The sequence below is a fragment of the Urocampus carinirostris genome, chromosome 7 (assembly GCF_059441175.1).
Source record: "Urocampus carinirostris isolate Australia breed hairy pipefish chromosome 7, RoL_Ucar_1.0, whole genome shotgun sequence".
Taxonomy (NCBI): Eukaryota; Metazoa; Chordata; class Actinopteri; order Syngnathiformes; family Syngnathidae; genus Urocampus; species Urocampus carinirostris.
The window spans coordinates 33545807-33560282 of record NC_142355.1 but is presented as its reverse complement, the minus strand read 5'-3'; the positions used below and the strand labels follow the sequence as shown (position 1 = coordinate 33560282).

The 14476-nt window shown below is 40.7% G+C and overlaps 1 protein-coding gene across 3 annotated transcripts in view; it reads left to right on the top strand.

Annotated features, from left to right (window-relative positions):
- The window catches only part of fbln1 (fibulin 1), a 68533-nt gene that overhangs the window by 7047 nt on the left and 47010 nt on the right, over positions 1-14476 (top strand). For all 3 annotated transcript variants that reach the window (XM_088340637.1, XM_088340636.1, XM_088340638.1), the window contains exons 2-6: positions 3410-3518; positions 4744-4873; positions 10354-10516; positions 13952-14014; positions 14089-14175. In XM_088340637.1, the coding sequence (XP_088196763.1) occupies positions 3410-3518; positions 4744-4873; positions 10354-10516; positions 13952-14014; positions 14089-14175 (552 nt within the window). The remainder of the gene's footprint in view (positions 1-3409; positions 3519-4743; positions 4874-10353; positions 10517-13951; positions 14015-14088; positions 14176-14476) is intronic.

Genomic DNA, 14476 nt, shown 5'->3' with positions numbered 1-14476 from the left:
TTATCAATAAACTTGTGGTTAACGCTTCGCATTTTGGTCCTGATTCCGTTTTGGTCATGACACTATAAGTGGTTATTTGTTCGACACCACTCCTTTAACTGACTTATTCAGATTCACCAAACAAGCTAAAGGAAACAAAAAGCAGTTCTACGATTGGTTTGAGTTTACGAGCGATGATGCAGAAATTCCAAGAGTTACGCAAAAATGAGCTGAAATAAATTATTAAATTAACGATTTGTGAAATCAAACCCCAATTTTGTGAGGGATTTCAGTATTGTTCCACTTAGGAGTTGTCCGGAAAAGTAAAGAAGACGCACACACACTGAAGTGTGATAAAAATGGCCAAAATTGAACAAAAATGTATGGTAATCATTCTTGAGTACAGCAGAAAGAAATACATATTTCATATCGGCCAGAACAGGTTAAGGAGTTTACCATTATTAAATTCAAGTCAAGTCATGTTTATTTGTACAGCCCTTATTTACAAAATGTCTCAAAGGACTGCACAGGTTACAATGACACCATTCCCTGATCTTAAACCAACATGCGGGCAAGGAAAAACTCAAAACCTCAGCACGAGGAAAATAATAAACTTGCCTCACAAGAAGTAATATAGTTTATCTCTTTCACTATTTCTTTTGTTTTATGGTATTTTTTGTCAAAGTTGCCATGGGGACCAATTGGCTCCGCCCGTATGGCGCCAGCTGCGGCTCATTAATAGATTGTCGTTCTGTCTTTTTAAGCTCAGTGTGCTCTCTCCTACTTTGTCAGTCCGTCGATGAACTTCTGCCCCGCAAGACGTGGGTTTCGACTTGGTCCTGTTCCTGTTGGTATTTTCTGCCCGGTATTGTTCCCGTTTGTTTGGTCCTGTTTAATTTTGGTTTCCATTTTTGTTTCCGTCTAGTTTTGTCGTGTTTATTATTTTCTCCAGTTTTCGTTTCCGTCTAGTTCTCCTGTTTATTTTCGATATCCTGATTCATTATCTATCCTGTCTGTCCTGTCCGGTATCGACCCCATCTGTCTGATATCAACTCGGGCAATTGGAATCGATCTTGTCGGTCTCTGGCTTCCTGTCTTTCCACACCAGACCGCTGCCTAATCTGCATGACTCCCCATTTCCCGTAAAATAAAAGGCTTGAGTGAGAACACCACGCGTTTGGATCCTGATCCGGTTCCGGTTCTTGACATTTTCAACCATTGTGTGTGTTTTTGTATGGTGTGTTTTGGGTTTTGGGTTGTTGTGGGGAGGGGAGCAGCCTTGTTGAATGCTGAATGCTTTTATTCCATCACTTTTAGTGACAATTTTTTGCCTAAAAAGTACTTGATAAATAAATTTGATTTAAAATTTGATTTGAATGAGGTCACATTGTCTCAGTCCTCTTCTGGATCATAAATGTGCTCTCTAGCAAACTTCAGAAAGGTCTGGATGTGGCAATGGCAATAACAAAGTTCAAACAAGTTTTCACAAGGTTTTTACACACTGTTCCTTCACGTCAGAGCTCCTTCTAAGCATCAAACTCAGCATAATACAAGACTTTCTAAGAGCTCATTCTGACGAATGCTCATATAAAAAAGATGAAACTAAGCTTTAAATCCCCGAAAACCAGAGTACTACTCTTCCAGGGACTTCACGTCCTCCCTACCTGACCTAACTCATTATCTGTGACCAGACATCATAAAACACCCATCAGTGTGTCTCCGACAGATGAACTCCTTCAGAGCGGATTTCATAAGCTCCTTTCCCGGTATTCTAACATGTGCAAGCAGTCTCACATTCACAACAACTCAAATTTTGAACTCTCTTGGGGGCGACCTATTGTCCAACAATGTAGTGCGCTGGTCAGTGTTTCATGCGCCGAGACAGGAGGAGTATGTGCATGTCTCGTTGCTCTGCCAAGGGGTGAAATATTTTTGGGCGAAGTTACGCAATTGTGCACAACACCGAGAAGAGGGGATTTTTAACTGAACTGCCGGATGACTGAGAAAAAAAAACATACTTGAGTAATTTTCTTTAATCTCTTGTACCCATCAAAGAAGACGGTTGGTTAATTGGCTGCTTGTTGTAAAGTTTAAGGGGGAATAAATATAATACTTTGCGGTCATATTATTTGTCTGTATTGCCCAACATTTCCTGTAAAGACTCCATATAAAGATAGTTAAGCTACAATTAGGGAGTGAAATTATACTCATACGTGGGTTTTCTTCCCGATAGTGTTTTGGACTGGATAAAGTATGGCTTTTAGCCACTGTCAGATGGAACTCAGCCGGTTCAGAGCTAACCGAATCGGCGACTGTCCGATTTTATTTTATATCATTATGGCAATAAAACTTTCAATTTTTTCACCAATATAATGATTCGGATAATTTCAGCTTTCCTGGTACCACGAATTAGTATTGTGCAACAGATTACATTCTTTTAATTGTGTCACGGTTGCCCATTGCCCTCATTTGGGCCCGCCCGTTTGGCGCCAGTTGCTACTCGTTGCCTGATTGGCTTCCCTCCTATTTAAACTCAGTGCTCTTATTCACTCCTCGTCAGTCCCTCAATGAACCTCTGCACTTGCAAGACTTTTTGACCCTCTCCAGTACCCTGCTTGTCCAGTATCAATCCCGGCAGTCTCGTCCTGTCCGGTAACTTGCTACAGTCTCCAGTATCGATCCCGCCTGTCTCGTCCTGTCCGGTATCTTGCTCCTGTCTCCAGTATCTGGTATCGGTCCCGCCTGTCTCGTTTTGTACGGTATCTCGCACCAGTATCCGGCATCGATCCCGCCTGTCTCGTGCTGTCCGGTATTTTGCTCCAGTATCCGGTATCGATCCCGGCTGTCCCGTCCTGTCCGGTATCTTGCTCCAGTATCCGGTATCAATTGTGTCTGTCCTGCCCTGTCCGGTATCTTGCTTGTGTATCCAGTAATCTGTATCGATTCTTTCTGTCCTGCCTTGTCCGGTATCTTGCTTGTGTATCCAGTATCCCGTATCGATTCGGTCTGTCCTGCCCTGTCCGGTATCTTGCTTGTGTATCCAACATCCTGTATCGATCCCGTCTGTCCCATCCTGTCCGGTATCTGCTCATGTATCCTGTATCTTGTATCGATCCCGTCTGTCCTGTCCGGTTTCGATCTCTTCTGCCCAGCCATCGCCGAATTGTGGCGTTTGTGTTGCTGCGCATGACTGCCCCGTTCCTGTAAAATAAAGCTTGGGTGAAAACGTTACGCATCTGGGTCTACCGTCTGTTCGGGTTCCTGACAAATTGATTGATTTCTACACTAATCTATGATATAAATCGATGCAGTGATTATACTTATGAGCGAAATATGATGACATCCACTGCAGAATACCATAGACAACCAAATCTGTCTGCCTGCAACACAAGTATGACCCGGTCTACTGTTTGCCTGTTCTCAAGTGTAGGAGTGCCGCAGATCTCAATAGACGACTGCTGCAAAGATGGCCAGAACCGAGCCAACGACAACCAAGCCTGTTCCACTCTACCGCTTATCTCAGAATCACCAACTTGCAGGTAAAATGAAGTGAACCGAGTGTTTTAGGATTTTGAAGATTTAAAGACATCAAAGCTGATCTAACACAGGATTGAACGATACATAATGTTGAAACACTAATTAAAGGTAACTGACCAACACATGAAAGTCAGAACACACAGGAATATGTTGGAACACAAACTAGCTCTAACGGAACAATACATAAAAGGAAGAAATACTGGTTCTAACTAAACAAAAGGTGTGCAGTAGATTATACAACGTCTCGTTTTTTGTTTTTCATACTATTAATTGCATTCTTGACAGATTCAGGTATGGACGAAGAGTTGTATCCAATAAATAAGATTGTATAAAAGGTTTTATTTGCAAGAGCAATCTGTAATAAATAGTGTACAGAAACAAAACATTAAGGTTCACATGGATCTTCAGAATTTCCAATATATCGAAGCTGAGCTCACACGGGTTCAACTCCACATTCAGTGGTGAAAGACTGACCAATCTAAATGACCAAAACATGAAAGTGCAAAGACGCAGAATATGTATTGCACAAACTAATTTTAACTAAACAAAACAAGAAAGGAAATACTACCTAGGATATGTAAGAATACCAGTGGAAAACCTTTTCTAACTGGACAAAATAAGAAAGAAAAGGGAACATACTCATGCGGGATGGCACATCTACATAATGTCCCAACAACTAACAGCTTTAACCCACCAAAACATGAAAGGAAGACAACACAAGAAACATTCCCACATGTGGAAACTAAAGAACTAACTAAGCAAAACATGAAAGAAAGACAACACAGGATTTATACTCAAACAATGAAAGAACAAAAATGTAGAGCAAGGATGAAGAGACCATGAGACTTAATGTTACCCCGCTTTCCCCCCACAATTCCGCCACTGCGTCTCCTCCTTCCCATGAGCTAATAATGAGTTAATAACACGTCTGCTAGTAACCTGAGTAGGGAACGCCACCTTAAATGATCCAAGAATTTATCTCAATTATAGTACGTTGGGAGGAAAGGTTTGAGACTATAATGAGAAGGGGGAAGAGTTGATTACGACCTCAGGAAATACTTTGGAGGTACTGAGGATGGAGTAAGAGGAGGTTGGTCATGAAAAAAAGAGTAGGCGCGCATTGTTGTGCCCTTACAAGGCTTGAAAAGTGGAGGTGAATTAGTGTGGATTGTGGTAAGAATCCGTTGAGGGATGTGATTTGATATGCGGGCGTCTGGACTTTGACAGGACGGTGCAAGAACAATGCTGTTTGGCCGTGCTGGAAGACAACATGTGCACAACCGGCATAACTGTGGCCAAAGACCAAGGGGCTTGTGATTCTTTATTCTCCAATACCTGTGAGACCAAGACCACCAAGGTTTGTGCGAGGTTTGGGATTGATTATATACACCCTGCTATTTTCCCACTTAGAAATCATGGAGGGGTCTGAAATTTACCACTGTGAGATAAACTAAAAAGAAAAATCCAGAAATAGCAATGCATGATTTTTTTAACAATTTATTTGTGTGATACAGCTGCAACTAAGTATTTGAACACCTGTGTATCATCTAGAATTCTGACCCTGAAAGACCGGTCAGTCCGCCCTTTAGAAGTCCACCTGCACTCCATGTATCATCCTGAATCAGATGCACCTGTTTGAGGTCGTGAGCTGCATAAAGACACCTGTCCACCCCATACAATCAGTAAGACGTTAACTTGTAACATGGCGAAGACCAAAGAGCTGTCCAAAGGTACCAGAGACAAAATTGTACACCTCCACAAGGCTGGAAAGGGCTACGGAGCAATTGCTAAGCATATTAGTTATAAAAGGTCCACTTTTGGAGCAATCATTAGAAAATAGAAAAAGCTAAACATGACGGTCAATCTCAACCGGAGTGGAGCCCCATGTAAGATATTAGGGCCCGGTCACACAGCCGTTTGCGTCTGAATCACGGCCAGAAATTTCTGCCTGTGAAGCAGACGCTGTTGGACGCTTTGAGATCGCCATACAGCCGAGTTACAGCAGTGCTTTGCACGCGGTCGGAAATTCACACGCGGTTGGCCGCGCGAAAAAGTTTTGAGCTGCTCAAAACTTTAGAGCCCGGTCGCCAAGTCTTTCACGGGCGTATCGAGGCTGAATCACGGCCAGAAATTTCTGCCCGTGAAGCAGACGATGTTGGACGCTTTGAGATCGCCATATAGACGAGATACAGCAGTGCTTTACACGCGGTCGGAAATTCACACGCGGTTGGCCGCGCGAAAAAGTTTTGCGCTGCTCAAAACTTTAGACCATGTGTAACCGCGGGCGGCACACGAGGTAATGACGCGGAAATGACGCGGAACGACGTGCTCTGGCCGCGGCCAGGGCGTGGTTACACATGGGTAGGACGCGAAATTTCAGCGGGTAATCGTGGGTGGAGCACGGTCATAGCATGTTCTGCGCCTGTATCGCGGTGTTATTACGTGAAATCAGCGTGTTACGCGTGTGACGGTCAAACGCCTTTCTCCGCGTATATGCAGCGCGATTTGCCAAGCACACGTCAGTTGTGCTCGAGACGTCAAGGGGTGGACATGGATCCCCGTCACCGTAGTGACCTCGTCTTAATCCATTTTTATTTCTTGACATTTCTTTTCATTTCATAACAAGATCATAAAATAAAAATGAAAAACTACAATAATAACATATTGGCTTCTTCGGTGCCATAGCTTGAAATCTTGATCTTCACGGGACTGTGTCTTGAGCGGTTATGATTTCTACAGCCCGGTGTTATGCCGAGAAATGCATCCCTGCCGAGCTTTGCATCCCCTCGCTACAACAACCACTTTTACCTCGTTTTATCTCACTATTAGGGAATGTAATGGCGAACGTATAACCAAATCCACTTCGTCTTGCATTTGTTGGGAATGTAATACAACTTAAACCATTCCGTCTTTGTTTTTGTTGTGAACGTAATCGAACGGTAATGCACACCGTATACAAATCACTTTTGAGAACTGTTATGCACTCTACCGTAAAGCTTATTATGCAGGAATAAGCTTTATGGTAGAGTACAAACAGTTTCAATGCGAGCGATTTGAATAGAAAAAGGCAAAATAAACATGTTACCTGCTCAAAAGTGATTTTTATACGGCGTGCATTACCGTTCGATTACGTTCACAACAAATACAAAGACGGAACGGTTTAAGTTGTATTACATTCCTAACAAATGCAAGACGAAGTGGTTTTGGTTATATGTTCGCCATTACATTCCCTAAAAGTGATATAAAAGTGAGATAAAACGAGGTAAAAGTGGCTGTAGTAGCGAGGGGATGCAAAGCTCGGCAAGGATGCATTTCTCGGCATAACGCCGGCTCGGCAGCTTTTATACCTGTGGTCCACACGAGAAAATGACGCGGAAATGACGCGATGAGGAAGCGGAACAGTCGCCGGCGTCTGTTTTGCGGGCACACCACCAATGAACAGCGGGTTGGCCAATTTTGCGCATTTTCCATCGCGGGCAAAAAAAAACGCAAAATTTTACCCGCGATACAGACGCAAATGGCTGTGTGACCGGGCCCTTACCTCGTGGGGTCTCAATGATTCTAAGAAAGGTGTGGAATCAGCCTGGAACTACACGACAGGAGTTTGTCAACGACCGTTTCCAAGGTTACTGTAGGTAATACACTAAGAAGTCATGATTTGAAATTATGCATGGAACGAAGTGTTCCCCTACAGAACCCGCAATAGGCCAAGGTCCTCTTAAGTTTGCACATGTCAATTTGGATGATACAGATGAGTCATGGGAGAAAGTTTGGTGGTCAGATGACACCAAAATAAAACGTTTTGGTCATAATTCCACTAAACCTGTTTGGAGGAAGAAGAATGAAGAGTACAATCCGAAGAACACCATCCCTACTATGAGGTGTGGGGGTGGTCAGATCATGCTTTGAGGGTGTTTTACTGCACATGGGACAGGACGAGTGCACTGCATTAAAGAGAGGATGACTGGGGGCCGTGTATCCTTAGATTTTGGGGAACAACCTCCTTCCCTCAATCAGAGCATTTAAGATGAGTAATGGCTGGGTCTTCATACACGACAACGAACCGAAGCCCACAGCCAAGAAAACCAAGGAGTGGCTCCGTAAAAAGCATATCAAGGTTCTAGCATGGTCCAGCCAGTCTCTAGACCTGAATCCAATCGAAAATCTTTGGAGGGAGCTCAAACTCTGTGTTTCTCAGCGACAGCCCAGAAACCTGACTAATCTAGAGAAGATCTGTGTGGAGGAGTGTGGAAACCTGGTGAAAGACTACAGGAAACGTTTGACCTCTGTCATAGCAAACAAAGGCTACTGTACCAAATATAAACATTCATTCTCTCAGGTGTTCAAATACTTATTTGCAACTATATTATACAAATAAATCGTTAAAAAAAATCATGCATCGTGATTCCTGGATTTCTTTTTTAGTTTATCTCATGCACCTACATTGAAAATTTCAGACCCCTCCATGTTTTCTAAGTGGGAGAAATGGCAAAATAGCAGAACTACTTAATCCAGATTACTATTAGTATTTTACATTAACTATAAAATAGGTTTAATACACAGTAAAAAAAGGAAACTTGAAATGAGTATACAGTTTGTCACAAAAGCGAGTACACCCCTCACATTTCTGCAGAGATTTTATCATAATGTTTAATCAGACAACACTGAAAAAACATCGCTCCGACACGATGAAACTTAGTCTGGGTAAAGCTTAAATAGCAGTGTAAAAAGACTCAAAATATAACCATTAGTAGCTAAACCCCTGGTAACAAAAGTGAGTACACCCTTAAGTTAAAGTTTCTGGAGTTCAATATTATGAGTGGCCAGTATAATTTTTGCAGAACTACCTTAATCCTCCTGGCCATGGATTTCACCAGAGCCTCACAAATTGTCACTGGAATGTTCTTCCACTGCTCTGTAACAAAATGACTGAGCTGGGGGATATTTAATATCTTGTACTTTTCCACCTTCCGCTTGAAGATGCCCCAAAGATGTTCTATTGGATTTAAATCTGGAGACAGACTTGGCCAGTCCATCCCCTTTAGCCTTAGGACCTTGAGAAAATCCTTGGTCATCTTAGAGTTGTCAGGCTGAAACATTGACCTGCGACCCCATTTCTGGAGGGAGGGGATCATTCTCTGCTCCGGTATTCCACAGTACATGCTTGAGTTCATGTTTTCCCCAATAATATGAAAATCCCCAATTCCAACTGCACTCATGGTCTTGGGAACCTCCTGTGTGCGTTCAAATCCAGCTACCGGACTTACTGTGCGGAGTTTGTATGTTCTCCCCGTGCTTGCGTGGGTTTCCTCCGGGCACTATGGTTTCCTCCCACATATATGTGTATATATATATATATATATAGATTTTTTTTTTTTTTTTTAAATGGCTCATTTGTATATTTTTAAATTTGTCCAGGGAAAAAAGAAAAACAAATATAGTAAAACAATTTAAATACCTTCATTTAGTCTTAGTGTTTCCACCATCCTGTTTCATGATTTTTCTTAATTTAAAGTGACAGTGTGTAATGAGACCTTAGACATTAGACATTAGAGCAGGGGTCGGGAACCTTTTTGACTCAAAGAGCCATAAAAGCAAAAAATATTAATTTTATTTTGGGAAAGAGCCACACCATATATTATGAGACAAATTTACTAAATTGCTAAACCCGCGCCCCAGACAAAAGCTTAGTCTTCAGCACATTTATTTTTGATGATTTGATAAAAATTATGAAAAGAGAATAATGCCAGAGCCCCTGTCCCAAAATCAACAAACATACCACTTTAAACTTGTCTCTTTCTTGCAATGACTCAAGATCGGTTAAACTCCTTTTGACCCTTTTTTTTTTCATACATATTGGTTTCAAAACCAGATGCAAGCAGTTATTTTGTAAAAACGTCACAACATTCTGAGAATAGGGAGCCTGGCGTGCTTACCTTTGGCGCAGACGGAGTAGGGCGAGAGATGGGAGGGAGTGCTTGCACTTTTTGCATAGCTCCACCCATCCCTCCCACTCACCCAATCAAATGACTAAGTTCTCTTCCGGTGTTTTGGCGTATTTACAGTTCTGTGGATTCATCATAAGGTATCTGAACACTGAACACAGATTACATAGTGAACTTTTATATAAAGGATTCTTTAGCGTTGTACAGCTAAAACGAGTTTTTTCCCCCCTTTTTTTTGTGTGACACCTTGACTGTAAATTGTAGTGAAAAACGTGCCATATATATACTGCGAAGTAATCTTTCATCAGTAAGCTTCGGTTTGGCTTTGCGTGTAACTTAATAGGATAGACGAAACAAGTTTTGGACAAGATGGAGAAATTTTGCATGCAATCAAATCTGTCTCTGAGCCACAGATACTCGTAGAAAGAGCCATATATGGCTCGCGAGCCATGGGTTCCCGACCCCTGCATTAGAGTTTGCTGTATCTTAGAAAGGACAGCACGCTGGATACTCCTGGAGAGGCTGAACAGAGAAAATACCTGGAGTTGGTGAGAGTCTGTGTAAGGGGCTTACTTCAGCCACTTATCAGAAAAAAATCACATTAAAAAAATGTCAGGGAATACTTTTCGGAGAAAACAATTTGTTTTTAATCGCGATAAAAACAATTATAGAAAAGCCTAAATAAAAAGCATGACATTTAAGGATGAGCAAAGGTAAATATGAGAAGAGTCGGTAATAACAAAACAAATAACAAAACGAGAAAACCTGTTTAAGTACTTAGAAGGATCATCAAATCTATGATGTGGCATACGGCAAATCATTTTGCTCACGTTACTATAAAAATAAATGCTAAATTGAAATCGATACAAAATGACTGACTTGCAATTGTCAGATGTGCTGCGACTGTTGCCTCCTGGGGAAGACGGGCCAGGAGCAAGGACTTCCGTGTGATCACAGCTTGTCTTTGGGATACCAATGCGGCCTGGTATACCGGGCCTGCTGCGTGGATGGAGCGCCCGACAACCAGACGGCTGTTCCCACGCTGCAAACTGAACGTGGGTACAAGATAAATGCACGTCAGGTGGCTGTGATGCGAAAACTAATGCCAGGGTTTCGGGATGATTGCACATAAAATAGATATTCAGAAGGTTACACTCTAGAAATGTTATGATGCAAAGCAGATCCCATAAGTGTAGACACAAAATCAGATTTCAGACAAAAATGTGTTTACAGAAAAGGTATCTGATTTGAATAGAGCAAAAAAAGGAGTTTACTAGAATCCTCCAAATTAAAAGACCAAGAAAATTTGACGTAAACTCAACTACACAGCCCTTCTAGATTATGTTGAAACACTAACCACATCTAAATGAACAAAACATCAAATAAAGAAAACACAAGAAACATTCCCACACCTGGACAGAACAAGATTGCCATGACGATGAAACCATGAAATACAATGCAGGCACGCAAACAAGCGGTAACTTAACAAAACATAAAAGGCACTTTAGAATATGTTTGAAAAGTAATTAGCTCTAAACGAGAAATAAACATAAGAGGCACACAGTGCAGAATAATCTATAGAACAATAACGAGAGTGCCAAAATGACACTGGCAATGTTAGAACACTAACGATATCTCACTGAACAAAACATGAAAGGACCAACTTAAAATATGTTGAAAAACTAACTTCATCTAAATGTACAAAACATCAAATAAAGAAAACACAAGAAACATTCCCACACCTGGACGGAACAAGATTGCCATGACGATGAAACCATGAAGTACAATGCAGGCACACTAACAAGCGGTAACTGAACAAAACATAAAATACACCTTAGAATATGTTTGAAAAGTAATTAGCTCTAAACGAGAAACAAACATAAAAGGCACACAGTGCAGAATAATCTATAGAACAATAACGAGAGTGCTGAGATGACACTGACAATGTTAGAACACTAACTATATCTAACTGAACAAAACATGAATGGACCAACTTAGAATATGTTGTAAGACGAACTAGCTCTGACTGAAGAAAACATCAAATAAAGAAAACACAAGAAACATTCCCACACCCGGACAGAACAAAATTGCCAAGACAATGAAACCATGAAGTACAATGCAGGCACACTAACAAGCGGTAACTGAACAAAACATAAAAGACACTTTAGAATATGTTTGAAAAGTAATTTTGCTCTAAACGAGAAACAAACATTAAAGGCACACAGTGCAGAATAATCTATAGAACAATAACGAGGGTGCTGAGATGACACTGACAATGTTAGAACACTAACTATATCTAGTCAAGTCAAGTCATTTTTATTTGTATAGCCCTTAATCACAAAGAGTCTCAAAGGGCTTCACAGGTTATACACATAAGCAGTTTAGGTTATTCATATGCTATAGAGTAGAAGTGAGTTTTAAGCTTAGATTTAAACAGATCGAATCTCAGGGGGAAGAGCATTCCACAACACCGGTGCCCGGATGGAGAACGCTCTCGAACCAACGGAACACTTCTTGGCTCTTGGGATCACCAGAAGACCGGCGCTCTCAGAACGAAGGCTTCAGGCCGGAACATAGGGGGAAATCAGATCTGAAAGATATGAGGGGGAAAATCCATGTATGATTTTGTATAATAATAAGAGAACCTTAAAATCACATCTTAGGCTAACAGGGAGCCAATGCAGGTTAGCCAAAATTAGGGTGATGTGATCGGACTTTTTTGTCATAGTTAAAAGCTTCGCTGCGGCATTTTGTACCAGCTGAAGACTCTTGAGTGTGGTCATCGGAAGACCAGAGAGTAGTGCATTACAGTAATCAAGACGGGAGGTAACAAATGCGTAAATTATAATCTCCGCATCCGACTGAGACAGTATAGGACGAATTTTAGCAATGTTACGAAGATGGAAGAAAGCGGTTCTAGTAATTTACTTCTCATGTGTTTTAAAGGACAGATCAGGGTCAAATGTGACACCTAAATTTTTAAGTGAGTCACTCTGAGTGATGTGACATTTGTCAATGTTCACAGCAGTTTTAGAGAATAAGTCGCGGCATTTAGATGGACCAATAACTAACATTTCGGTCTTTTCAGAGTTAAGACGCAAGAAATTGAGTGACATCCACTCTTATCTCAGTAAGGCAGGCCTCCAAATTTGCACAGTTTAGTGTTGCAGATTCCTCCATCGGGAGATATGGTTGAGTGTCATCTGCGTAGCAATGGAAACTGATATTATACTTGCGAATAATATCACCTCATGGAAGCATGTAAATGCTGAAAAGAAGGGGGCCAAGCACTGAACCCTGCGGAACACCACAGGTAACACTAAAGGGCTCAGATGTCATTTCGCCATATTTAACACAGTGCGTCCTATCTGAGAGGTAGGATCTGAACCATAAGAGGACGTTTCCTGAGAGACCAATCCATTTTTCCAACCGTTCTAGTAAGATATTATGGTCCACTGTGTCAAAAGCAGCACTAAGGTCCAGCAGCAGCAAAAGTGATGAAGCGCCAGAGTCCATTGCCCATAGGAAATCATTGGTTACCTTAATCAGAGCTGTCTCAGTAGAGTGGTTAGCCCTGAATCCTGATTGCATTGATTCAAAAAGATTCTCGGATAACTGAACAAAACATGAAAGGACCAACTTAAAATGTGTTGAAACACTAACTTCATCTAAATGTACAAAACATCAAATAAAGAAAACACAAGAAACATTCCCACACCTGGACGGAACAAGATTGCCATGACGATGAAACCATGAAGTACAATGCAGGCACACTAACAAGCGGTAACTGAACAAAACATAAAATACACCTTAGAATATGTTTGAAAAGTAATTAGCTCTAAACGAGAAACAAACATTAAAGGCACACAGTGCAGAATAATCTATTGAACAATAACGAGAGTGCCGAGATGACACTGAAAATGTTAGAACACTAACTATATCTAACTGAACCAATCATGAAAGGACCAACTTAGAATATATTGTAAGACGAACTAGCTCTGACTGAACAAAACATGAAAGGATGTCGACGCAGGATATGTACTCACACGAAAATAAAACGATAACAGAAAGGGGGAAAAAATCTTTTTCTTTTAAAACGTATTCATTTTAAACAACCCTGAAAATCAGGTTATTTTATTTTAAAACCCTATAAATTATGTATGGTATTTTTAAATTATGTTTTAAAAAGTTAATTTTTTTTAAAACACAGTCGTTATTTTTCAAATTCTGTTTTGTTTTTAGAGTAGCAAATAATGTTCCATTCTTACTTTTTGCTCGGAGCTTTAAACTACACTGCCCTCTAGTGTATTAATAGTGTAAATGCTGTTGGGTAACGTTACTGGAGTTCTTTCAAATGTTCTGTGCAAATGTGTTGTTTCAAATATTATTATTTATTAATATTTGTTTTCTGGAAAAAGGGTTAAATGGCTTATGAATATCATACAAATTTATCACACAGACATATTAAAACAATGTAACTCCTCACCTAGTGCCAAACAAGGATGAGACAGCAGACACGGGAGACAACTCAGTATTAAGTGATCAGTGCAATGGTAAAGTATAATCTCTTTATTATTTTAAAGACAATGTCTGGCCATGCCACCAAAATGTAACCGATATTTGACAGGAAAATGCGCCCAAAATTGTGTTGGTAACGACACCTGCGGCTGCTTCAAAGGTTACAAACTTAAGCCGGATGGAAAAAGCTGTGAAGGTAAGTCGTTGCGATTTACTTTTGGAAAAAATAAATAAACAAATAAATCTGTGGGTCTTACTAATAAACATATTCCGTAACATGGACAATAGAATACAATCCGCCATATAATATAGGTTAGATATAATGAATTTGCGGATTTGAAAACATTGTTACTCTATGATGACATCTCCTGGTTTAGAGTAATGACTGCAGCCTTAGACAGCCTGTTCATGATGTGCGTGCAAGTACTTGCATTTCTTAGACACACTCATTTCTTTTTCCAACTTGTTTATGTTTTTGATTTTACTAGACTCAGGCC